Source organism: Aethalodelphis obliquidens, unplaced genomic scaffold (assembly GCF_003676395.1).
Source record: "Aethalodelphis obliquidens isolate GAN/ISIS:26980383/991018 unplaced genomic scaffold, ASM367639v1 scaffold50, whole genome shotgun sequence".
NCBI lineage: Eukaryota > Metazoa > Chordata > Mammalia > Artiodactyla > Delphinidae > Aethalodelphis > Aethalodelphis obliquidens.
The window spans coordinates 5425163-5451970 of NW_020837994.1; the positions used below are offsets into that span (position 1 = coordinate 5425163).

At 39.7% G+C, this 26808-nt stretch overlaps 1 protein-coding gene across 16 annotated transcripts in view; it reads right to left on the bottom strand.

Moving 5' to 3' along the window:
• Positions 1–23217, bottom strand: part of NARS2 (asparaginyl-tRNA synthetase 2, mitochondrial) — a 142724-nt gene extending 119507 nt beyond the window's left edge. For 7 of the 16 annotated variants that reach the window (XR_003428104.1, XR_003428100.1, XR_003428099.1 and 4 more), the window contains exons 1-5: positions 22768–23217; positions 19684–19793; positions 19052–19172; positions 16933–17073; positions 11026–11106 (exon numbers count right to left, since the gene is read on the bottom strand). Coding sequence is in view for 1 of the 16 variants with exons in the window: in XM_027083509.1 (XP_026939310.1) it covers positions 11026–11106; positions 16933–17073; positions 19052–19172; positions 19684–19793; positions 22768–22908 (594 nt within the window). In the remaining 15 variants the exon portion in view is untranslated. Of the gene's footprint in view, positions 1–11025; positions 11107–13430; positions 13509–16932; positions 17074–19051; positions 19173–19683; positions 19794–22767 lie in introns of those variants that run through there. The other 9 variants (XR_003428097.1, XR_003428094.1, XR_003428093.1 and 6 more) reach the window with 3 other exon arrangements.
• Between the last annotated feature and the right edge of the window lie 3591 nt (positions 23218–26808).

The window sequence follows — 26808 nt, forward strand, 5'->3', positions numbered from 1 at the left end:
CCACATACCTGGGTAGGGCAAAAGGAAAAAGAAAAAACAGAGACAAAAAAGAGGGATGGGACCTGCACCTCTGGAAGGGAGCTGTGAAGGAGGAAAAGCTTCCACACACTAGGAAGCCCCTTCACTGGCAGAGACGGGGTGGCGGGGGGGACACTTTGGAGCCACGGAGGACAGCACAGCAACAGGGGTGCGGAGGGCAAAGCGGAGAGATTCCCGCACAGAGGATCGGTGCCAACCAGCACTCACCAGCCCGAGAGGCTTGTCTGCTCACCCGCCGGGGAGGGAGGGGCTGGGAACTGAGGCTCGGGCTTCGGAGGTCAGATCCCAGGGAAAGGACTGGGGTTGGCTGCGTGAACACAGCCTGAAGGGGGCGCCACAGCTAGCCAGGAGGGAGTCCGGGAAAAGGTCTGGACCTGCCTAAGAGGCAAGAGACCATTGTTTCCTGGTGTGCGAGGAGAGGGGATTCAGAGCACCGCCTAAACGAGCTCCAGAGACGGGCACGAGCCGCAGCTGTCAGCGCGGACCCCAGAGACTGGCATGAGACGCTAAGGCTGCTGCTGCTGGAGCCACCAAGAAGCCTGTGTGCGAGCACAGGTCACTATCCACACCTCCCCTCCCGGGAGCCTGTGCAGCCCACCACTGCCAGGGTCCCGTGATCCAGGGACAACTTCCCCGGGAGAACGCACAGTGTGCCTCAGGCCGGTGCAACGTCACACCTGCCTCTGCCACCGCAGGCTCGCCCAGCACTCCGTGCCCCTCCCTCCCCCCGGCCTGAGTGAGCCAGAGCCCCCGAATCAGGTGCTCCTTTAACCCCATTCAGTCTGAGTGAAGAAAAGATGCCCTCAGGCGACCTACATGCAGAGGCGGGTCCAAATCCAAAGCTGAACCCCAGGAGCTGTGCGAACAAACAAGAGAAAGGGAAATCTCTCCCAGCTGTCTCAGGAGCAGCGGATTAAAGCTCCACAATCAACTTGATGTACCCTGCGTCTGTGGAATACCTGAAGAGGCAATGAATCATTCCAAAATTGAGGCAGTGGACTTGGGAGCAACGATATATATATTTTTTCTCTTTTTGTGACTGTATATGTGTATGCTTCTTTGTGTGATTTTGTCTGTATATCTTCGCTTTCACCATTTGTCCTAGGGTTCTGTCTTTCCAGTTTTTTTTTAGTATAGTTTTTAGAGCTTGTCATCATTGGTGGATTTGTTTTTTGGTTTCGTTGCTCTCTTCTTTCTTTCTCTATTTTTTTATTACTTTTAAAATTTTTTTAATTTTTAACAATTATTTTTTATTTTAACAACTTTATCTTTTTCTTTATCTTTTTCTCCCTTTTCTTCTAAGCCGTGTGGCTGACAGGGTCTTGGTGCTCCAACCGGCTGTCAGGCCTGTGCCTCTGAGGTGGGAGAGCCGAGTTCAGCACATTGGTCCTCCAGAGACCTCCCAGCTCCACATAATATCAAACAGCGAAAGCTCTCCCAGAGATCTCCATCTAAATGCTAAGACCCAGCTCCACTCAATGACGACCAGCAAGCTACAGTGCTGGACAGCCTATGCCAAGCAACTAGCGAGACAGGAACAAACCCCACCCATTAGCAGAAAGGCTACCTAAAATCATAAGGTCACAGACACCCCAAAACATACCACCGGACACAGTCCTGCCCACCAGAAAGACAAGATGCAGCTTTATCCACCAGAACACAAGCACCGGTCCCCTCCACCAGGAAACCTACACAACCCACTGAATCAACCTTAGCCACTGGGGGCAGACACCAAAAACAATGGGAACTACGAACCTGTAGCCTGCGAAAGGAGACCCCAAACACAGTAAGTTAAGCAGAATGAGAAGACACAGAAACACACAGCAGATGAAGGAACAAGGTAAAAACACACCAGACCAAACAAATGGAGAGGAAATAGGCAGTCTACCTGAAAAAGAATTCAGATTAATCATAGTAAAGATGGTCCAAAATCTTGGAAACAGACTGGAGAAAATACAAGATATGTTTAACGACGACCTAGAAGAACTAAAGAGCAAACAAACAATGATGAACAACACAATAAATGAAATTTAAAAGTCTCTAGAAGGAATCAATAGCAGAATAACTGAGGCAGAAGAACGGATAAATGACCTGGAAGATAAAACAGTGGAAATAACTACTGCAGAGCAGAATAAAGAAAAAAGAATGAAAAGAATTGAGGACAGTCTCAGAGACCTCTGGGACATTAAACACACCACCATTTGAATTCTAGGGGTCCCAGAAGAAGAGAAAAAGAAAGGGACTGAGAAAATATCTGAAGAGAGTATAGTTGAAAACTTCCCTAATATGGGAAAGGAAATAGTTAATCAAGTCCAGGAAGTCCAGAGAGTCTCATACAGAATAAATCCAAGGAGAAATACGCCAAGAGACATATTAATCAACTATCAAAAATTAAATACAAAGAAAAAATATTAAAAGCAGCAAGGGAAAAACAACAACTAATATACAAGGGAATCCCCATAAGGTTAACAGCTGATCTTTCAGCAGAAACTCTGCAAGCCAGAAGGGAGTGCCAGGACATATTGAAAGTGATGAAAGAGAAAAACCTACAACCAACATTACTCTATCCAGCAAGGATCTCATTTAGATTTGATGGAGAAATTAAAACCCTTACAGACAAGCAAAAGCTAAGAGAATTCAGCACCACCAAATCAGCTTTACAACAAATGCTAAAGGAACTTCTCTAGGCAGTAAGCACAAGAGAAGGAAAAGACCTACAATAACAAACCCAAAACAATTAAGAAAATGGTAATAGGAACATACATATCGATAATTACCTTAAATGTAAATGGTTTAAATGCTCCAACCAAAACACACAGACTGGCTGAATGGATACAAAAACAAAACCCATATATATGCTGTCACCAAGAGACCCACTTCAGACCTAGGGACACATACAAACTGAAAGTGAGGGGATGGAAAAAGATATTCCATGCAAATGTAAATCAAAAGAAAGCTGGAGTAGCAATACTCATATCACACAAAACAGACTTTAAAGTAAAGACTATTACAAGAGACAAAGAAGGACACTACATAATGATCAAGGGATCAATCCAAGAAGAAGAATCTTAACAATTGTAAATATTTATGCACCCAACATAGGAGCACCTCAATACATAAGGAAAATGCTAACAGCTATAAAAGGGGAAATCAACAGTAACACAATCATAGTAGGGGACTTTAACACCCCCACTTTCACCAATGGGCAGATCATCCAAAATGAAAATAAATATGGAAACACAAGCTTTAAATGATACATTAAACAAGATGGACTTAATTGATATTTATAGGAGATTCCATCCAAAAAGAACAGAATACGCTTTCTTCTCAAATGCTCATGGAACATTCCCCAGGATAGATCATATCTTGGGTCACAAATCAAGCCTTGGTAAATTTAAGAAATCTGAAATCGTATCAAGTATCTTTTCTGACCATAACACTATGAGACTAGATATCAATTTTTTTACAGGAAAAAACCTGTAAAAAATACAAACACATGGAGGCCTAACAATACACTACTTAAAAACCAAGAGATCACTGAAGAAATCAAAGATGAAATAAAAAAATACCTAGAAACAAATGACAATGAAAACACGATGACCCAAAACATATGGGATGCAGCAAAAGAAGTTCTAAGAAAGTTTACAGCAATACAATCCTACCTCAAGAAACAAGAAACATCTCAAATAAACAACCTAACCTTACACCTAAAGCAATTAGAGAAAGAAGAACAAAAAAACGCCAAAGTTAGCAGAAAGAAAGAAATCATAAAGATCAGAGCAGAAATAAATGAAAAAGTAATGAAAGAAACAATACCAAACATCAATAAAACTAAATGCTGGTTCTTTGAGAAGATAAACAAAATTGATAAACCATTAGACAGACTCACCAAGAAAAAAAGGAGAAGACTCAAATCAATAGAATTAGAAATGAAAAAGGAGAAGTAACAACTGACACTGCAGAAATACAAAGGATCATGAGAGATTACTACAAGCAACTATATGCCAATGAAATGGACAACCTGGAAGAAATGGACAAATTCTTAGAAAAACACAAGCCTCCAAGACTGAACCAGGAAGAAACAGAAAATATAAACAGACCAACCACAAGCACTGAAATTGAAACTGTGATTAAAAATCTTCCAGCAAACAGAAACCCAGGACCAGATGGCTTCACAGGCGAATTCTATCAAACATTTAGAGAAGAGCTAACACCTATCCTCAAACTCTTCCAAAATATAGCAGAGGGAGGAACACACCCAAACTCATTCTACTAGACCACCATTACCCTGATACCAAAACCAGACAAAGATGTCACAAAGAAAGAAAACTACAGGCCAATATCACTGATGAACATGGATACAAAAATTCTCAACAAAATACTAGCAAACAGAATCCAACAGCACATTTAAAGGATCATACACCATAATCAAGTGGGGTTTATCCCAGGAACGCAAGGATTCTTCAATATATGCAAATGAATCAATGTGATACACCGTATTAACAAACTGAAGGATAAAAACCATATGATCATCTCAATAGATGCAGAAAAAGCTTTCAACAAAATTCAACACCCATTTATCATAAAAACCCTCCAAAAGTGGGCATAGAGGGAACCTGCCTCAACATAATAAAGGCCATATATGACAAACCCACAGCCAACATTGCTCTCAGTTGTGAAAAACTGAAACCATTCCCACTAAGATCAGGAAAACGACAAGGTTGCCCACTCTCACCACTATTATTCAACCTAGCTTTGGAAGTTTTAGCCACGGCAATCAGAGAAAAAAAAGAAATAAAAGGAATCCAAATCAGAAAAGAAGAAGTAAAGTTGTCACTGTTTGCAGATGACATGATACTATACATAGAGAATCCTAAAGACTCTACCAGAAAACTACTAGAGCTAATCAATGAATCTGGTAAAGTAGCAGGATACAAAATTAATGCACAGAAATCTCTTGTATTCCTATACACTAATGATGGAAAAATCTGAAAGAGAAATTAAGGAAACACTCCCATTTACCATTGCAACAAAAAGAATAAAATACCTAGGAATAAACCTACCTAAGGAGACAAAAGACCTGTATGCAGAAAACTATAAGGCACTGATGAAAGAAATTAAATATGATACAAACAGATGGAAAGATATACCATGTTCTTGGATTGGAAGAATCAACATTGTGAAAATGACTATACTACCCAAAGCAATCTACAGATTCAATGCAATCCCTATCAAACTACTAATGGCATTTTTCACAGAACTAGAATAAAAAATTTCACAATTTGTATAGAAACAGAAAAGACCCCGAATAGCCAAAGCAATCTTGAGAAAGAAAAACGAAGCTGGAGGAATCAGGCCACCGGACTTCAGACTACACTACAAAGCTACAGTAATCAAGACAATACAGTACTGGCACAGAAACAGAAATACCGACCAATGGAACAGGATAGAAAGCTCAGAGATAAAGCCACACACATATGGTCAACTTATTTTTGATAAAGGAGGCAAGAATATACAATGGAGAAAAGACAGCCTCTTCAATAAGTGATACTGGGAAAACTGGGCAGCTACATGTAAAAGAATGAAACTAGAACACTTCCTAACACGATACACAAAAATAAACTCAAAATGGGGGCTTCCCTGTGGCGCAGTGGTTGAGAGTCCGCCTGCCGATGCAGGGGACTTGGGTTCGTGTCCCGGTCCGGGAAGATCCCACATGCCGCAGAGCGGCTGGGGCCGTGAGCCATGGCCGCTGAGCCTGCGTGTCCGGAGCCTGTGCTCCGCAACAGGAGAGGCCACAACAGTGAGAGGCCCGCGTACCACAAAATAAATAAATAAATAAATAAATAAATAAAAATAATTTTAAAAAAACCTCAAAATGGATTAAAGACCTTAATGTAAGGCCAGACACTATCAAACTCTTAGAGAAAAACATAGGCAGAACACTCTATGACATAAATCACAGCAAGATCCTTTTTGACCCACCTCCTAGAGAAATGGAAATAAAAACAAAAATAAACAAATGGAACCTAATGAAACTTAAAAGCTTTTGCACAGCAAAGGAAACCATAAACAAGACGAAAAGACAACCCTCAGAATGGGAGAAATTATTTGCAGATGAAGCAACTGACAAAGGATTAATCTCCAAAATTTACAAGCAGCTCATGCAGCTCAATATCAAAAAAACAAACAACCCAATCCAAAAATGGGCAGAAGACCTAAATAGACATTTCTCCAAAGAAGATATACAGATTGCCAACAAACAAATGAAAGAATGCTCAACATCACTAATCAGTAGAGAAATGCAAATCAAAACTACAATGAAGTATACCTCACACTGGTCAGAATGGCCATCATCAAAAAATCTACAAACCATAAATACTGGAGAGGGTGTGGAGAAAAGGGAACCCTCTTGCACTGTTGGTGGGAATGTAAATTGATACAGCCACTATGGAGAACAGTATGGCGGTTCCTTAAAAAATTAAAAATAGAACTACCATACGACCCAGCAATCCCACTACTGGGCATATACCCTGAGAAAACCATAATTCAAAAAATCATGTACCAAAATGTTCACTGCAGCTCTATTTACAATAGCCAGAACATGGAAGCCACCTAAGTGTTCATCAACAGATGAATGGATAAAGAATATGTGGCACATATATACAAATGGAATATTACTCAACCATAAAAAGAAACGAAATTGAGTTATTTGTAGTGAGGTGGATGGACCTAGAGTCTGTCATACAGAGTGAAGTAAGTCAGAAAGAGAAAGACAAATACCGTACACTGACACATATATATGGAATCTAAAAAAAAAACAAAGGGGTTCTGAAGAGCCTAGGGGCAGGACAGGAATAAAGATGCAGAGGTAGAAAATGGACTTGAGGACAAGGGGAGGGGGAAGGGTAAGCTGGGACGAAGTGAGAGAGTGGCATGGACTTATATAAACTACCAAATGTAAAACAGATAGCTAGTGGGAAGCAGCCACAAAGCACAGGGAGATCAGCTCAGTGCTTTGTGACCACCTAGAGGGGTGGGATAGGGAGGATGAGAGGGAGACGCAAGAGGGAGGGGATATGGGGATATATGTACATGTATAGCTGATTCACTTTGTTATAAAGCAGAAACTAATACACCACTGGAAAGCAATTATACTCCAATAAAGATGTTTAAAAAAAAATGAAGAGCAACAATAAGTGTTGGCAATAATGGGGAGAAACTGGAACCTACACACACTGCTGTTGGGAATATAAAGTGATGCAGCCACTTTGGAAAATGGTTTGGTGGTTTCTCAAAATATTAAGCATAAAGCTACCATGTGACCCAGCAATTCCACTCAAGAGAAATGATATCATATACTCATCCAAATGATTTCACAAATGTTGACAGTAGCATTAATCATAATAGCCAAGAGGTAGAAATAATCCAAACATCCATCAACTGCTAAATGGATAAATAAAACGTTGGATATCTATACAATAGAATACTAGTTGGATATAAAAGAAATGAAGTATTGATACATGCTACAACTTGTATGAACCTCAAAAACGTTGTGCTAAATGAAAGAAGCCCGACACAAAAGCCCATATGTTGTATGACTGCATTTATATGAAATATTCCAGAAGAGGCAAATCTATAGAGAGCAGTTTAGTGCTTACCTAGAACTCGGGGTGGAAACAGGAAGGGATTGGTAATGGGTACTGGGTTTCACTTTGGGGTGATATAACGCTCTCAAATTAGATTGTGGTGATGCTTCCACAGCTCTGTGAATATACTAAAAACCACGGAACAGTATACTTTAAGTGACTGATTTTTATGGTATGTAAAATGTATCTCAATAAAGTTGTTTTTTTAAAACCTGCTCCATTTTCTCATTCCCAACTTTACTTTTTATGATTCACCAACATAAACCTTCTAATCTGTCCATCCGGCGTCCAGTGAAAACCCCACACTCATTTTAGTTACTTGACTCTGCTCACATTCCTCCCCTACCTGAAGTACTCTCCCTAGGGTACAGTTAAGTCACATACTTATTTTGAAGATGTTTCTGACCAAGTCAATCCTCACAGACCTAATTACCCTCTAGATTTCATACCACTTATAACTTGTAACACTGTAACCTCAAGTATATACATAAAACAGTTTCACCTTATTTCCTATCAACGTCTAGATTTTGCCACAATCCCTAATTCTTGCCTTTAATCTCTTTTATCTTCTCAGAGACAAACTAGTTACTCCAGAATCATAAAGATCAAACATAATTGTGGAACTCAGCTAGGGCTCTAAGACAAAAAGGAAAAGGTGTACAACCAAAGAATACTGTAGCATAAGTAACATCAACAGTGAATGAAAAGCATGCTCCTTCCTCTCTTATGCCCTGCCAACTCACCAGCTTCACCAACCAGAGCCCTGAGTACATCTTTGTATCCCCTTAACAGCACAGAATCTTGAACACAGATGGTACCAAAGGTCTGCTGAATAACAAATTAATGCTTTTGAATGCAACTTCCTACATGTGTATTCAGGAGTCCCCAAACCTTAGCAAATACCTGAAATCTTAAAGCAGGAAATGGGAATGAGGAAAAACAAAACTAAAATGATGGGACATGCATTTACTTCTCAACAGTGTATTATGTTCTTACTGTGCATTTCAAGGTGGCATCTTACTGCTGTCCTCAAACCTGAGTATGTACCAGGCATCCTTATCTTTAAGTAGTTACTGGACTTCATTGTTATCAGAGCAAAAAAGAGCACTATTAAGAGAAGCAAGGACTTAGATGTGACACTTCACTTCCTCCTAACAGTAGGGTGCCAAGACTCAAACCCCTATGCCTCTACATGCAGTCCGGAAGAAATCCACACAATGAAGCTTGGAAGTGTAGAGATGTGTGAGGTGGGAATAAGGAGGAGCACTGCTTTCAGAGGAGAGTGTGTTGGTAGGCAGAAGACAAATCTTAGGAGCTGAACTGCTGAAAGCAACAAAGACAGTGGGCTCATAAAACAAAAGCCACAGACCGCTGAAACCTGTGCTAGACCCTGAATGCAGGAGCCTAGTATCAATGAATTCAAGAGCACCTTTCTGACACTCTGAATAGACAAAGCCTAATTCCACTACATAAAATTCCTCAACCTGGCCCTGGAGTACTATGAACATAGAACACTTCTCATTTGTTTAGCTTCAGAAATACATTTTCGGACTTCCCTCGTGGCACAATGGTTAAGGATCCACCTGCCAATGCAGGGGACACGGGTTTGAGCCCTGGTCTGGGAAGATCCCACATGCCGTGGAGCAGCTAAGCCCATGTGCCATAACTACTGAGCCTGCGAGTCACAACTACTCAGCCCACGTACCACAGCTACTGAAGCCCGCACGCCTAGAGCCCATGCTCCACAGCAAGAGACGCCACTGCAACGAGTAGCCCCCACTTGCCTGCAACTAGAGAAAGCCCGTGTGCAGTCACTTAGACCCAACACAGCCAAAAATAAATAAATAAAATTTAAAAAGCCCCGATTTAAAAAAAAAAAATACATCTTCCTCCTTTCTCTGTATTTATTCTTATTTGGTAATTTACCTTGTGTTGTTTAGTGTCCAAAATGCACATATTGTAATCATTCAGACTTGCTTAGGGGATTTCTCTGGTGGTAAAGCAGTTAGCTCCAAATTTATAATTATTTAAGTTTGTTACAGATTTTTTTTACTTGTTTAACTTGGGTCTCTTTAATAATTCCCTTTATATTTGTAAAAAACTCCTTTAGATTATACATTTCCTTCTCTATCATTTACTTTTTAATATTTGGTAGTTTAGATTAAGGGATCATGAAATGTATTTAAGGTGGGTAATTCTTCTTCACTTCAATATTCAGATGACTATTAAGGTGCAAAGAGAAAATTAACAACATAAATGGCTAAAAGAGAATGTTTTCTTCAATTTACATATTGTTATTTTATCATCTGCTGCCTTCTTTGAACTCATATACAGATGCTAACACTCCTACTTTAAATGTTCAACCAAGCGTTTTTATTCTGCTTTTTGCAGAAGGCTATCATCTAGATTTCTTCAAACCACATATGAAGAAAGACAGCATTTGATTATTATTTTGAATAATGATTTTGACACATCAGGATAACTTCTCCCAGTGAATATGCTGTTCAATAATATGAAGAGAAAGCATCATTATCAAGAATCAGAATATACTGAACCAGAGAGTAGTTTTGTACAGGTCTTGTCATTTGATGAAATCACCCAAATATATAAAGAATCTTGATTTCTCAGAGATACAGAAATCAGTAAATAAATGAAAGAAATACAAAAAGCACCACTCATCAACATACATTTCTCTTTGTACCTTATACTACTGGTCAATGATTTTAAACAGGCTGTCTAATTGGTAAATGAAAGGCTTTCAATTGCCGACATGTAAGAAAAACTGGTAACTTTTAAATTTCCTGCAACAAGAGCAGGCTGACAATATGTGGTGCATAGCAGGAGCTCAAAGAATAATTGCTGAACAAAGAATTAAAAGCGTTCATGAGGTATACAGACTAAATAATTTCTTATGAAAAATATATTTTCTAAAGACTCTGAAAAAGAAAATATTCACATGTATGCTTTTCTATTTTAGTTCCATCTCTTAAAATAACAGTTACACCCAAAAATATAACTTGGGGGTTGAATTTGCAGAAAAGATCTCTTAGAATTTTTATTAATTTCTTCAAATTTCTCTAGTTCACCAATTCACAGTTATAAAAAAGGCAACTAGAGTACTAAATTAAAAATCCACTCCCTTCAGTCACAACGTAGGTAATACAGCTGGTTGGACAGAAAATTAGAGAAGTGTGAATTTTCTATGCACGTTTTTTAAGGATTATTATCAACAAAGTTTCATGTTCTATCCACATAACTCTCATTAAATTTAAAGCAAACCCTCAAATGAAAAATATCAGAGAGCAATATATCCCCCAAGATGGGAAGCACAGCTTACCGTAACTTGAAAAAGTTCTCCAGCCCCCTCACAGTCATTGGATGTGATTACTGGAGTATGAATATGCACAAAGCCACTGTCCTGGAAGAAAAAGAGAAACCACTTTTCTCAGTATATTTGTATGTGAAACACTTCCAAGAACATACACTTCATTATATGATTCAAATAGCACTAAGAGAATGCCATATCAAATCCCTCCTTAATCCCCAAAATAAAACTATTAAAATATCAAATGGAGAGTTTACTACGCACAAAGAATTTTAAATCAGAACTGACTTAGACAATATCTAGTCCAATCTCCTCACTGGAAAGACAAGGAAATTGAGGCCCAGAGAGATTTAATGAGAGGCCAAAATCATACAATGAGTCAGAGTCAGAGCCGGGACTAGAACCTAGGTGCTCAGGATCTCTCTCTGGTGCCATTTCTTCTTCCCACTTTTCCAACATACTGATAGTGATTTAACACACATGCACACACACGCACACTCACTCAGGGCTAATGCATAATGATGTTGCCCACACTGCTAAGGGAATAAAAGTGATCAATATTAAGTTGTTATTTTGGAATGAGACCCTCAATTGTAACAAACCACCAAAAAGGAGATAAATTAAGGTTGACAGTCAGGGACCGCAGAAATAAACAGCAAAAAGGCAGGAATGATTTTTAGGAAGTCTGTCATTAAACTGATGGCACAGTGCACCGCACATGGCACAGGCAGTGCACTTCCTTTGCCTCAAGGAAGATTGTGAGCAGCAAACCCATCCATTACTAAGGCACCCAACTGCAATCCTTCTGCTCTAAAGTCTGAGACTATTTCCATTAGTGAACCACAAAAGCTGTTGCTAGTAAAACTGAAATAACCCAGCAACTTCAAGGTTATGCTTCTTTCACTTTGACTATGGATGTAGGCGAAAGGTTACAGACAGCATAAATGCTGCAGGGTGGGGGTGGAGGCAGCTAAAGTGAATTTATTCTGCAAAGGCATAAGAGTATGTTTTCAATGTAAACATTTTGTTCTTGACATCAATACAATAAGTTCATATATATCCATCTAATCCTGCTAAATTCTGCCAGTACCTACTGGTGGAATGTAAAATATGTCAGTGTATTACCAGGGGCCTCCCAAATTTACCCCTTCCTTCCTAAAAAGGTTGAATTCAAGTATTCTGGCTATGATACAAAGTATCCAGCCAACAACTTGCCTTATGATGTAGACTGATTAAATTTTCAAGCTATAAATTAGGAGTCTCAGTAAGTGTTCAAATATGTACTTAATCTGGGAACAACGTGTGGTGAGGTGCTGCACAGAGCACATTATAGAGAACAAATGAAATAGAATCAATAACATTACTGCATAAAATTTTTATCTCCTAGAAGCCAAGAATTATGGACATGAATCATTTATTCCACATAAGGCAACTATGAGCATGAGTGCAGTAAACAAAGAAAGGAAGTGAAAAATCCAAAGGAAACAAGGGTGGCGAGAGGGAGGAGAAAATTTAACGGCTAAATATAATTGCCTAAGTTAGAACTGGTCAACTGCCACAAGGAACAATGCTGTAAATCTTATGAAAATAACTGTATGGGATTTTTTTTTTAATCACTCAAATAGTGGGAATTATTCTCAATTCTCAAATAATGCTAAACCTTTCAAAAGGCATCATCAGCTTTTTAAGCCTTAACAGTGCTAGCAAGGCTTATCATATCAAAGTCTATATCATTACCACCAAAAGTTATACAGGAGAGGGTACAAAGGAACAACAAAGACGAGAACAAAGTCCACAAAAGAGAAAGTGGATAGAGAAGTAGGAAAATAAATAGCAGGAGTACTCTCAGAGGCTGCCTCCAGTGGGGTTCCACTGTCAGGTACTTATCCTATCCCACAGCAAAGGGGTTCCTAATAAGAGAGATGAAGGCCAGAGAAGGGGTCAAAAATTTTGGCCCAATTATTCAGATCCCACCCATCACCTCTAAATATCTAAGTATTTTGATAGATACACATTGCTATAACCAGATATTTATAAGGCAATGAATGAGTATCTGAAAATTACAAAATTCATGTACTAAGGCCCATACACATCACTCAAAGAGTCATGGACTATATTTTTCTTTAACACACACAAAATAAATATTATTTAATCAGACTCAACAAAAAAGAAACATGACAGCAATTGCTAGCCACAGACACACCACTGGCGACAAAAAGTGACAGCAAGAGACCAAAAAAACAAAACAAAAACCAAAAAAACACCCCATAAAAAGCAGTCACAGGAACTCAAAGACACAGCAGTCTAGGGTCATTCAACGCAGGGTCAAAGAACACTCCTCACCATGACAGGCTTTGAAGGCACTGCCATACTGAGAAGAGAACAATCTGATACTCAGAGGAAGAACCTCAACTCACCAGGAAAGGGCAAACTCTTTTCTGTTGGCTCACTTCAGGAAGCCAGGGAAGTATGTAATACATTTTAGGATAACTGCCACTGGAAATTAGAAAAAAAATTGGTGCCTAAAGAGATAATCCTATTATTTGAGAAACTCAGCTCTTGTAAATAACTCATTTTTTGAGAATTCTAGATAGTCATGTTTTAGTACTCAGCAAATGTGTCAATTTTATAAGCAAAGCAAGTTATACACTAAACATTTTTGATACTCAAACCAAAAAACTCTAGATCCTTAAAGTATCCTAACTAAAAGGTTTGTGCTCAAGTTTCTTTTTCCCTATATTTTCAAGGTCTGAAATTTTTGAAAATTTTACATTTTAGTTCTTAACATGTTTTAGGGAGCCTAAAGTAACAAACATAGAAACAGTACCAAATATAGGATAATATATAAATAATATTTAATATGTCCTGGGTACTCCCATTATTTCTTTAAACAATTCAATCCTGTCACATACACAAGTGGGTGACATCTTAGAAGGAGGTATCAGGATTATATTTTCCAGAGCTTTACAATTAAAAAGTGAATTTATAAGACTCAAAAGTACCTACCTTTATAACCATCACCAACAGTGCTAAAATTCATTATTTTCAACCACCAAAAATGTTTTTTAAATTTTACTTTACTTTGCTTATTCCTTGATTTCAGAGTTTTCTAATGTTTTTTATTATTTTAAAATTATTTACATACCTGTGAAAACTTCAAGTAATAAGAAATGTATAAATTAGGTAAAGCCCACTTGTTAATAGATTGCCAATACCACCACCTACTGGCCAGAAATCCATAAAACTTTCAGAATTAAAGCAGATCCACTGACTTTATCAGCTGTTAAAGCCATATAGGGAAAAAAGATTTTTACATCTGAACAAATTTTCTGTTTGTATGGTTCAAGCACTATTGAAAAGCCATATGGATGGGACTTCCCTGGTGGCGCAGTGGTAAAGAGCCCACCTGCCAATGCAGGGGACACGGGTTCAAGTCCAGAAAGATTCCACATGCCGCGGTGCAACTAAGCCCTCGAGCCACAACTACAGAAGCCTGCGCGCCTAGAGCCCGTGCTCTGCAACAGGAGAAGTCACTGCAATGAGAAGCCAATGCACTGCAATGAAGAGTAGCCCCCTGCTCACCGCAACTAGAGAAAGCCCATGGGCAGCAACGAAGACCCAACACAGCCAAAAATAAATAAATAAATTTATTTTTAAAAAAAGCCATATGGAAGATGCATAAGAAAGTTTATGAGAGCATATGTAAACACACCCTTTCACACTATAATGGGATGACACTGTATAATGTGATTTATTTTCCTTTGTTTATTCTTATGTTTTAAAGCCATGATGTTTTTTAGCTGTCACATCAAAAATTACCTCTTAAGGAGCTTTTCAAAGAGCAAGAACTTCCTTCATGTGCTATGGCAGGGCTGGGCCTGCATGAGTTTGGATGCTGTCCAAGGGAAGGGTACGCTGTCAGACAATCTTTGCAAGTGAGCTGGATCTGGAGAAGTGGATTAGGAAGAGTTCCAAAACTACATGGAATAATACTGAACTTTATCCATTGGGTCACTCTTGCTTTTGGAGCCCTTCCATCCACCACATGGAAGGAGGGTCCGTTCACCTCATCAACTTACAAACTACATTCCACTGTGGCTTTCCCGGGTTGGGGGAAATGGCTGAAAAGCAAAGCTAAATGAGACAAAATGTCTTTAGGCATTAGATCAATCTACTTGATCAACACCAATAATTTTTTAAAATTAGTGCTTACTGTATATAAAATGTCTGCGACTAAAATGTAGGAATAGGAACTAGATTTACCCTCCCATTTGAAACAACAAAAAAAAACAAAAACAGGGCTTCCCTGGTGGCGCAGTGGTTGAGAGTCCACCTGCCGGTGCAGGGGACACGGGTTCGTGCCCCGGTCCGGGAGGATCCCGCATGCCGCAGAGCGGCTGGGCCCGTGAGCCATGGCCGCTGAGCCTGCGCGTCCGGAGCCTGTGCTCCGCAGCGGGAGAGGCCATGACAGTGAGAGGCCTGCGTACCGCAAAAAAAAAAAAAAAAAATCCACAAGCAAACCACATGAAATGCTGGTTTTCAAGACACTGGATATCAGACAACAAAGGATAGTGATCCCTGAGAGACAGGAAACAAACACAGTGAACCCTACCAGCAGCCCAGCTTACTACCTTGAGATTTTCCAGGCCACAGCAGGAAGAAGGGAGAAATAAAGTGGAGCCCAGCAGACTCCCTGAGTTGAGGAGACCAAAGTGGCTAGAACTGACAGGACAGAGTACCAGAGAGCAGACAGTTGTCCAACAACTCCAGAGATGTACAGGGAGTCACCCTGGAGTATTAGGTGGAGGAATGATCAGCACATGCAAGTGAGGAAACTATCCAAGGCCAGGGAAAGAACCATCCACAACGATTAGAGGAAACAGCGCCTGGTGCTCGTATGTGGCTGGAAACAATGCCTACTCCCACAAACCAGGCTGGAAAATCTTGTAATTCACAAGGCACTACGTAGAATACTCAGGAAGGCTTTGTCTCAGTAGTGGGGAATAATCAGACCCAGACTGAGCACTGCTCCAGATTTACTTAACAAATCATAAAAGCAAGACCCTTCCAGTAACTTAACTACATACCAAAACAAAGCTTAAGAAGCTTTATAAATATCCAGCACCCAACAAGGTAAAATTAACAAGGTCTGGCACCTAATCAGAGATTAGCAGATATACGAAGAAGCAGGAAAACATAACTTATAATGAAGAGACTAATCAATCAATTAAAACTGACTTATAGCTGACACGTTAGAAGGACGTAAAAAGTTACTAAGCAGCTATGAAAACTACAGTTTTAACTAAAACTGTATTGTATATGTTCAAAAAAGTTAAGTAGAGACATGGAAGACACTAAAAAAAAGGCCCAAATCAAACACTTAGATATGAAGCCTTTCACTTAGATATGGGGTGAAAAATGCACTGGATAGGAATAAGAAATTAGGCACTGCAGAAGAAAAGATTGGTAAGCTTGAAGACATAGTAATAGAAACTATCCAAAAGAAACACGCTGGAAAAAAAAGATTTTTTAAAAAGAAAAGAACATCTGAGAGCTATTGGGATATCATCAAGTGGCCTAATATATGGGTAACTGAAGTCCCCAAAGGAGAGAGGTAACATAAAAATATTTGATGAAATAATGACTGAAAAACTTGGTGAAAATTAAAATGCATAGATCCAAGAAATTCAATGAACTCCAAACACAAGAAACATAAAGAAAACTGTGCCAAGGCACACATTAATCAAATTACTCAAAACCAGTGATAAACAGAAAATTTAAAATCAGCCAAAGAAAAAAGTACCACACAATAAAGGGTGCTTGGAATAAATAACCCGAAGAACTTTCAGGATAATACTCCAGTATTACAATTATTCAACTTCTTCACAAGAAAGAACACCTAGAAGCAAAGCTCCTTACCTTAAAGAAAGAATGGATAGCAGCTGTGGCTTCACTGCGAACCCTCAGTACAGAACCCAGAACATTAGTCCTACACCTAAGGTGAGGGTATTGTCTCAGATACTCCAGAGGATGCCTCTCTTTATATTTAAAAGGGAAAGCCTGACAATAAAAGGAAAAACAAGTTAGAAGCTAAAAGAAATACTGTTTTATAAAATCAGTTTACAGGGCGTTTGTTAAATAGTAATGCTTTAGAATAAAACTAAGACGCTTTTGTTCCTTATTTCTTAACATAACTGAACATGGTCCACATTAATTCTACCAAGTTAGGACAGTGAGTGAAATCAGAAAGATGTGGGTTTAAATTCAGCTCTACTACTTATTAGCTTTGGAACCTTGGGCAAAGTTACTTATTATCACCAAGGCTAATCTGTTATTTATCAAATTTCTATCCGTTAGCTATCAATCACTACTTACAAATAGAGAGATTAGGATATAGTTACCCAAAACACTCCACTGTTTGGCACACATGAGTTTAGAATATTGTAGATATTAAACATTATGTTTTCTACAGCTGTATACACACAGCTGGTATTGAATTTTAAAATTGCCCAAATGTCTTGAAAGTCCACAAGCGCTCATAATCAATTAGCACTATTTATCACCATTTATCAACATGTGCTGCTGTTTCAGAACATGAGCGAGGGTCAACAGCTTTGTATCATCTGGACGAGTAATGTATATTCATAAAAATTTTAAAGGAAATTATGACTCTACCTAGAAAAATTTCCCTGCCCCCACTCATTTTACAAGATTGAGAAGATAGGATAAAAGTTTCAGACCAAAACCAAAGTTTCAATAAAAAAGATAACAGAGAAGCTAAGTAAAAGAACTCTAAAACAGGCTACCAACATAGCTATCTATTCCTTTTAGGCCTTGTGCACACATTAATTTATGTCATATAGAAATAGGTCCCATACCTACGAAAGTGACAATATGATCACATTAATAGGAATCTGGGGACTGTTAGCGGGTTCAGAATTCCCTAATGCTGAATACTTAAAAATGACACTGAAATAAGGGGGAAGAGTAGTGGAAAGCATCAATACCCACCAAGGGAAAACAATTTAAGAAGAGTAAAACACATGGCAAATTTTTAATAATCAAACATCCCTCTAAAAAAGCAAAAATAAAAATGGTTAACATTTCAATTATCCAAAGGAACTAAAAATGAATTTGAATTAAAATGACGCTATTTCCCTATATTCCTCATTTTTTGTTCATTAAATATTTGAAGATGAGTATAGCTAAACCACAGGGGGTTAAAATGGCTAGCACATAAACTTCAGCTGTGCCACTAATCAGCAATATAACCTAATGCAAGCCATTTTACCTGATTGGGTCTCATCTTCTCCAAATAGAAACTGGATTGATAATCTATGGTTTTATTCCCTCTAACCTCTTTATCAGGCTATACATAAAAAGCTACTAACAGAAGAGTCTTGCAAAAACAGGAATAAACATGTCTTAATGTAGAATTTCTTATCTTTGTTCAGCCTAAGCATCCCCACACTCTAGCACCATCCAACAGAATTTTCTGTGATAAACAGAAATGATCTGTACCTGTGCAATGCAGTACGGTAGCTGCTAGCTGCATGTGATCACTGAGCACTTGAAATGTGGCTAATGTCACTGAGGAACTGAATTTTTAATTTAATTTTAACTGATTTAATATTAAATAGCCATGGGTGGCTAGCGGCTATTGCACCAGATGGTACAGTTCTAGATCATGCAAAAGTAATTTCTAGGCAGAGCTTTCCTAAGAATGTGGTTTGCCCTGGTATGTCTTTGTCACTGCAGCTGACTAGGCAGGCTTGTAAAGTGGCAAATCTCAACAGTGACAGGCACCACAGAGATACACAGAGTATTATCACTTAGCTCTCACTCCCAAGGCTCCAGCCATCTACATAAATACTTTTTGCTACTCTTTCTACATTCCTCAGTCTATAGCCTGTTTCAATTACCTAGAAGTCACAATCGAAAAGTTCCAAGTGCCATCTTCCCAATAATCACACTTAAAACGTTGCTAATGTTTTAAATTAAGCCTTAACGGCCTCCATAATCGTGTCACAACACATACCTTGGCATCACAATTTCCAACAACTTCAATTTTTTCTGCCTTCAGTTCCACATTTTGCCTTTTGGACAAACTTTTTACCAGCTGCCCTTGAACTTCCACGGAACTCCCAAAGGCCAGTTCTCTATAATAACAAAACAATAGCATAAACAAGATCTTACATGTAGCCCTCATATTAATACCAACCTTGCTCTCAAAACAGTAATCTATTATTTATTTATTTATTTGGCTGCACCAGGTCTTAGTTGCGGCATGCGGGATCTAATTCCCTGACCAGGGATCAAATCCAGGCCCCCTGCATTAGGAGCATGGAGTCTTAACCACTGGACCACCAGGGAAGTCCCTAAACCATTTAATGATAGAAGATTTTACCTTTAATTGGGTTAAGAGCTGCACATAGTTGAGAGAGAAGCAAAGGATAGGTGGGGGATATTGTCATGTGAAGATGTTAGAGAGAGGAGAGAAGGATCTTGATTCTAAGTATTTGGACTTGAGCCTCAAAGCTATGAAAAGAAGATTTGTTTAGAAAGATCACTGAGGGAGCAATATGAACACTTAGATTAGGGAAATGGGGAACAGAGGAGATGAAAAAAATTCAAAGTACTCTTTAAAACAAACAAACAAAAAAACCTCACCTACTGTCAAAGCTTGAATCTGCTACAACCTGAAGGCTTTCCAAAGATGACCCATCATTTACATGCAGGAACAAGACTTCCTTCTGGGATCGGACTGAACGAATCCATCCCTAATGAGAAATATTTCTAAATGTGAGTTTAAAATACAAACATTTTATATTTTCATTACACATACACACAGAGGACTAAATGAAAAAAAATAAGTCTTCATAATCCCGCCTGAACAAATCAATTGCTTTTAGTTTACCAATATGCATATATAATTTTATATGATCCTCATCACAGTGAAATACAGCTTTGGCATTCCACCTTTTTTGCTGTTGTCGTTTTGTTAATGAAACTCATCATTCTGAATAAGATGTCCCAAATCCCGTTAGGTTGATGAGCCTAATTCACATAACCAATCCCCCTAATATTCCAGGTTTTCTTCCTGCCCCTGCCCCTCTCCCCCACCATTACACGTAATAGGGTACACATTTTGGTTCCTTTCTCCTTTTATATTAAATTCCCAGAAGGGAGATTATGTAGTTATAGACTAGAAACATCTTTATGGGGTTTTCTTTTTTACAAAGTATCATACTAAAAGAGTTCTCAAGAAACTTATTATGATCATATTAAGTAGCACATAAACTTTCAAAGACACTCTGAATTTAAATGACAGGTATGCATGAGTACAAATGAGATGTCTTCAAGTAGAACACTAAAAACAGCTCTCTCACAGATGACAACCTCTATGCTAGTTAAATTTAACTAGCATAGAGGTTGAGAGGATATTCTAGCAGCCTCTGAACAACTGTGAACAGTTGATGGTGTTTGGTTAACCATCAAATGTGCTTGGGAAAAGTGAGATAATCCTACTTAGAAAAACTGTACTGATCCTGACTTTCTTTGTATCCCCACCACACCCTAATAGACACTGTTATTAAAGCCCGTCTATTACTTATTTGCATGTCCATGATATTTTGTGGATTTAGGAATCACATTTTTAGTTGCATTGAAGGCTATTGTCAGGCACACAGTAGAAAATCCATGAATATATCCAGTGGAAGAATATCTATCATGTACTGAACATCTACTATGTAACAAACATTTTAATTACTACGTTCTTCATATACTGTTTCACCTCCTCCTCACAACAGCAATGTGGATTATCATTATTCCCGTTTTACAAGTGAAGAATTAAGGCTCAGAGAAGTTAAATAACCTGCCTGAGGCCACACTGCTGGTAAACGGCAGAGCCTGAATTTAAACCTAAGTCTACTAGGAAGTGCTTGATCTTTCTCCAGGGCTACGCTGAATAAAGCGTAAACTGCCTCAGTCTCACATACAAGGCCCTTCATAAATTGAACACGCCCAATCCAAAGCACCAATGTCTTGCTTTTTACTTGTTAGTAAAAGTTAACATTTATGGAGCACTGTTTAATGTACTTCTGTCCTAAGCTCTTTTTAAGTATTTTTCTACTTAATCCTCACAAGAACTATCACTTTAGAGATGAAACATATTTAGAGAAGTTAGGATAACCTTGTTAAATACTCAAGGTTACCAAGTAGTACAGGTGGAATTCAAACACAGAACTCAGTTCAAAGTTCATGTTCTTGTCAACAAGCTCTTCTGAAATGATATTTCCACCCTATCCCTGGTTCCTGTGCCTGAGGAACACATCCTTCTGGACTCAGCTGAAATGTCACCTCACGCAAGAAGTCTTCTTTGACCTCCTCACACTGTTAAGAACTTCCCTCTCTGTATTCTCAAAGTTTTCTATTTATACCACTAATACTTATCACATTGTTGTCATTTCTTGTCTTATCCATCAGACCAGGACTGTCTGACAAAAATATGTGAGCCACATATGTAATTTTACTTGTTTAGTGGTTACATAAGAAATGGGTTAAATTAATTTTAATAGTATATTTTATTGAACCCAAAATATGTATCAACATGTAATCAATATTAAAAATACTGAGATAGTTTGCATTCTTTTGTTCTTCAAAATTAGTGTCTATTTTACAATTACAGTACCACTCAATTCAGATACTTCTAAATTACACTGCACAGCACTAAAGTGAAAGCCTCTAACCTAGCGAGTATGTTCCATTCTTTTCATCTTTGAATCCTCTCTAGACTAGCACACAAAGGTATTAATGTATGTCGAATTAATAGATTAATGCAGGAAAAAGTTTTGATTTGGATAATAGAAAGAATATGAAACCCAAAGAAATGCAAAGAGGGGGAAATTGGTCATACTGCTAAAAATCAAGGATATGTGAGGACAGCAAAAATAACTGCATCAGTGTGTTTCAGCAACCTAGTAAGTCAAACCTCCTTGCTTGGTCTGCTCCTTTAAGGAGGTACCTTCTGTGTGGAGCCGCTGCAAACATTATTATTAACAAGAGAAATGATAGCAACTAACATTTATTCACGGTGGGCCACTGCTCTAAATGTTTTGTAACTAATATTCAGGACTCTGTGAGGTAAGGACTATTATCTCCATTCTCATAAGAGGGAACTGAGGTTTAGAGCACGTTAAGTGACACGCCCGTAATTAACAAGCTACTAAGCGGCAGAGATTTAAACCGAGGCAGCTTGACTCCAGAGCTCTTTCAGACTGCTACACTCCACTCGTTCTCCTAATTTATTAACATAAGTTTTATGCAAAGCCCCATTTTAGGCACTGAGGTGGTTAAAAGTTCAATAAAAGGTATGGTTTAGTTGAACAAATATTTACCGCCAGCTATGTGTGACTATCAAGACGGGTAAGACATAGTTCCTGCACTCAAGGAGCTATATAACTGTGGACACACGTTATGAGGGACAAAAGAAAAGGGGCTCGTTCATTTTGCTGTATGATTAACAAGTTTACGGGTAATAACCTGTATCATGAAAGCAAAGTTCCAGCACTTTCCAGGCAAAACTAACGGTAACCAATGAGAGGAGAAAAACGTGGACCCACACGATTGTCTACATTTTCTAACTTTGCCCTGCCGGTCGTTCTGTCCGACCCGACAGCACAAGGATAGCCTAGACGTGGACGTGCCATATCAGTCAACGAAAAAGACAAACCCACCGCCTTCCGATACACTAACCTGGACCTTAACGCGCTCCCCACTTGCGTTCTGGGCCCCGAGAGCGTCCCGCACGCTCAGTTTGGCTGAAGGTTTGTGCCTTGGGCAGGGAGCCGAGGAACAGGAGCGCAGGGCTCGGAGCAGGCACCGGGCCCCGAACATAGCGCGGCCGCCCCAGGCCCTTCTCGGGACCAGCCCTGATCCCAGCGCGTGCGGACCCTGCCTACGGGAACCCTCTCTTCTCCTCGCCTCCTCCGGGCCGCAGCCCTGCCCTCAGGCACTCCAGAGTCCCCCGCTGGCTCCCTTCTCCTTCACGGGCCCCAGCTCGTGGAGAAGCTCTGCTTTCCCCCACCCCGAAAGGGCGGAAAGGACACAAGACGTTCAGCGGCGAACGGCCAAAGAGAAAGCGCACGCCTTGAGCTCCCGGGACACCCCACAACCCCGCGTGGCTTCTAAACTCACGCGCTTCCTCCTAGCTGAAACACGCGCGGCACCCACCCCTACGTCACCACGCCAACGCTAACGTCATCACGCTACGAGGAAGTTCAGAGGGAGCATGCGTACTTGTGACTCCATGTAAAGAGGCGGCGAAGCGGAGGAAGGGGCGGGGTCAGGAGCTGAGATGGGGCGGAGTTAAGACGCTAGGGTTGTAGAGGTTAGCGTTGAAGGAACTAGGTAACCCGCTTGGGGCGAGGTATAAGAGTCTTCATTTCTAAAGCTTCCGGGTGATGCTGAGGAACGCAAAGTGAAGGGCGAGGAGTGACTGATGCAGAAGGAAAGCGGACCAGAAGGAGACTTGATTGTTGAGAGGATTAGTGTGAGGGGATCAGTCTTTTCGGAGTTCTGAGCCCCTGCTAAAGTCACAGTTGGGTGGTATCAGACATCTAAACAGACAATTGAATAAAAGAGTGATCAGTTCCCTGACACAGCCTAAGCGTGGGATGCCAAAGATGGCTTGCTACAGAAGGCAACCCTTTGACAGGTAAGAGTAAGTGAAGAGACTTGGAACGGGGTAGTCAGAGAAAGCTTGACAGTGTGAAGCTGTTGGAGAGACAGTGGAGGAATTGCTGGGCATTGCCTGCCAGAATCTTTGAGCCTCTCTGTTTCCTTTTCCAACACAGTTATCTGCGTTTATTTGACCTGGAAACAATGACCCCTTCATGTATTAGACGACCTTTTTTTTTTTTTGCGGTACGCAGGCCTTACTGTTGTGGCCTCTCCCGTTGCAGAGCACAGGCTCCGGACGCGCAGGCTCAGCGGGCATGGCTCACGGGCCCAGCCGCTCCGCGGCATGTGGGATCTTCCCGGACCGGGGCACGAACCCGTGTCCCCTGCACCGGCAGGCGAACTCTCAACCACGGCGCCACCAGGGAAGCCCTAGACCACCTTTTAAACGTATCAAAAATAATTTTTTTTCTGTAACTCATTGATACTCATGAACTAGTTTTCTATCTGATTAAAAGAAAGAAGGGCTAGTTACTTAAAGTTGCACTATTATTATGCCCATTTTACAGATAAGAGAACTTAGGCACAGAAAAGTTAAATGACTTGCTCAAGGATATACATTCTATAAATGTGAGATTTAAACCTGGAAATCTTGGCTCCATCCACTAAACTGTCATGCTATACAGTCTCTCCAAGGTGGGAAATAAAACCATTGTCCCTTCCATCAAGGAACTCATGGTCTAGACATGGAGACTGGCAAGAAAACAGAGAATTGTAATATAAACTAATAAGTACCAATATAAATGTATAAGCCAGGTGAAGTGGTAGCCTACAAAAGGAAATAAGCTAAGTTTTGGAGGAGGATCAGCATTTTGCCAGGTTGGGATGTAGGAAAGTGTTTCCTGCCAGAAGGTAGCCAAGAACAGTTGCCAGGAGGGCAAAAAGCCTGGAAGAATTGTAAAACTGTTCTCAAAACAGACTAGAAAATAGCACCCATGAAAATACAAAGTTCTTGGACACTTCCTGAACCTTGAGAACAGAAATATGGAAGCTTGCAGCTAAGTGCCTTCTGAATTATGTAGCTATGGGCCTTAAAAAAAAAGTATGTCTTTGGTATTGGTTGCAAAATCTGGGGAACAAGACAATCTGGCGTACATACCAATGATATGTATCCCAGTTCAAATCTCCTCTTTGACTATGCTACCTTGTCCAAAGGACCACAAATAGTGACCAGTTGGCTCACTTCCTACCCAGGCCGTCTGTTTGTCTTGCCTTCTTTCTTTACCTGGTCCTCCCCAGTATGCATCTTAAGAACTGAAGTCTGAGTCTCAGAGAGTGAGGATCCTGACTTCTTTTACCCTGTCACCTACTACTTGTTTAAGTCAGAGTGTTGCTTTCTGAGCAGGGGACCACTGGCCAGTAGTATGATGAAGGCAAGGGAAACCAGTGGGTGAAACTGAAAACTAGCGATAGTTCATTTAAAATGTAGATCACTGAAAGTTGACTACAGTATTTGTGTCTGGTGCTAAGTTCAAGCCACTCTTCGTACTGTATCAAATCATATCATCTTCTTATTTATTTCTATTTTCAGTGTTGGAGTGACACTTCCCCTTTTGGATTCATCATCTTCCAGACAGTTGCCAGAGTGATCTTTCTAAAATGAATATATTACTGCTGGTAATAATGATGGCTAGTGCCACAGAATCCTTACTATGTTCCAGGATTAATATGTTAATATTAATGTATACTGTTAATATATTCTTCACATATTCACTCATTTAATCCTCATAACAGCCCTCGGAAGCAGGGGTAGTAACATCATCCCGTTTTCAAAGGAGAAACTGAAACTCAGAGAGGTTTCATAATTTGTACCAAGTTACACTGGCAGTTTGGCACTAGAGTCCATTCTCTTACCCATTCGTAATCCAGTGATCAAGCAACCCTTCAGTTGTTCTCCCTACAACATAAAGAGGACTTGCTTTCTTTAGCATGCATACCAGGCTCTCCATGATCCATGGAGTTCCCTGAAGGGCCCTGAAGTGAGGAACAGAAGTGAGGAACAGAAGTGAAACATCCTTCCTGTTACCTTTTGATACTGCAGGTGTGTGCAATGAACACTGTCAGCATTACTTGTCAGCTTTGGGGAAGGTTTTAACCAGGCTTGGCTTGACAGTTTCCAGCTAAACTTGCAAAGCTTCAGAGCTTCTAAGAGGTAGGCACTATGCTGATATCCCATACTACCATGGAGTACCAGTCAGTGTTCATGGTTTTCATTGTGCTTGAATCTAGTCATAAAACTTTCAACACCCAAAACTTGATTTCAAGGTCATGACTTCAGAGTACAAAGGAACATAGTACTTGATGCAGAAATTATGGAGACATTAGATGTAGAAAAGAAGTGGATATTGTAAGCATCTTGGGTTTCTCTGAAGGAGCTAACAATCGTGACTATAACTTAACTTGAAAAACGGTAAGGTACATGCACAGAGCATAAAAAGTCACATTTGTAGTTTTGAACTTTCAGAAAAGCAGCTCATAATCTAGAAAGAGAAACTGATGAGTAAATGGTCAATTAAAGGAATACACACAGCAGAGCATTAATAACCAACTCAAATTTAGTTTTTGAGATATATCCATGTAGGTCTAGTTCATTCTTTTTAATATTCCATTATATAAATGTACCATAATTTATCCATTCTTATTCTGATAGCCATTTGGGCTGTTTTCAGTGTTTCTATATTACAAACAGAGACGGATTTACCATGAAGCTCATGAAATTTAGAGCCCCTTATTCACATGCACATCTCCCCTCTGCCTTCCCTCCCACCTCTTTCCCCCCTGCAGTGCTGGGAATTGCTAGGAATTGTAGGGTGAGAGAGGAAGCAATCAGAAAGCATTTATAAAGGAACTCAGAATAAAGGGAAATGGATTTCCAAGACTGAAGAAATTTCTTCTCATTCTAAATAAATACTTTACTATTTGTAATTTTGTATTATTTTTCTTAAAGAGAACCTCCCAAAATACATAGGCTTTGAGTCCCACAGAACTGGATCTGCCTTGATTACAAAAATGCTGCAATAAATATACTGGATACACATGAAAGAGTTTCTCGGGATC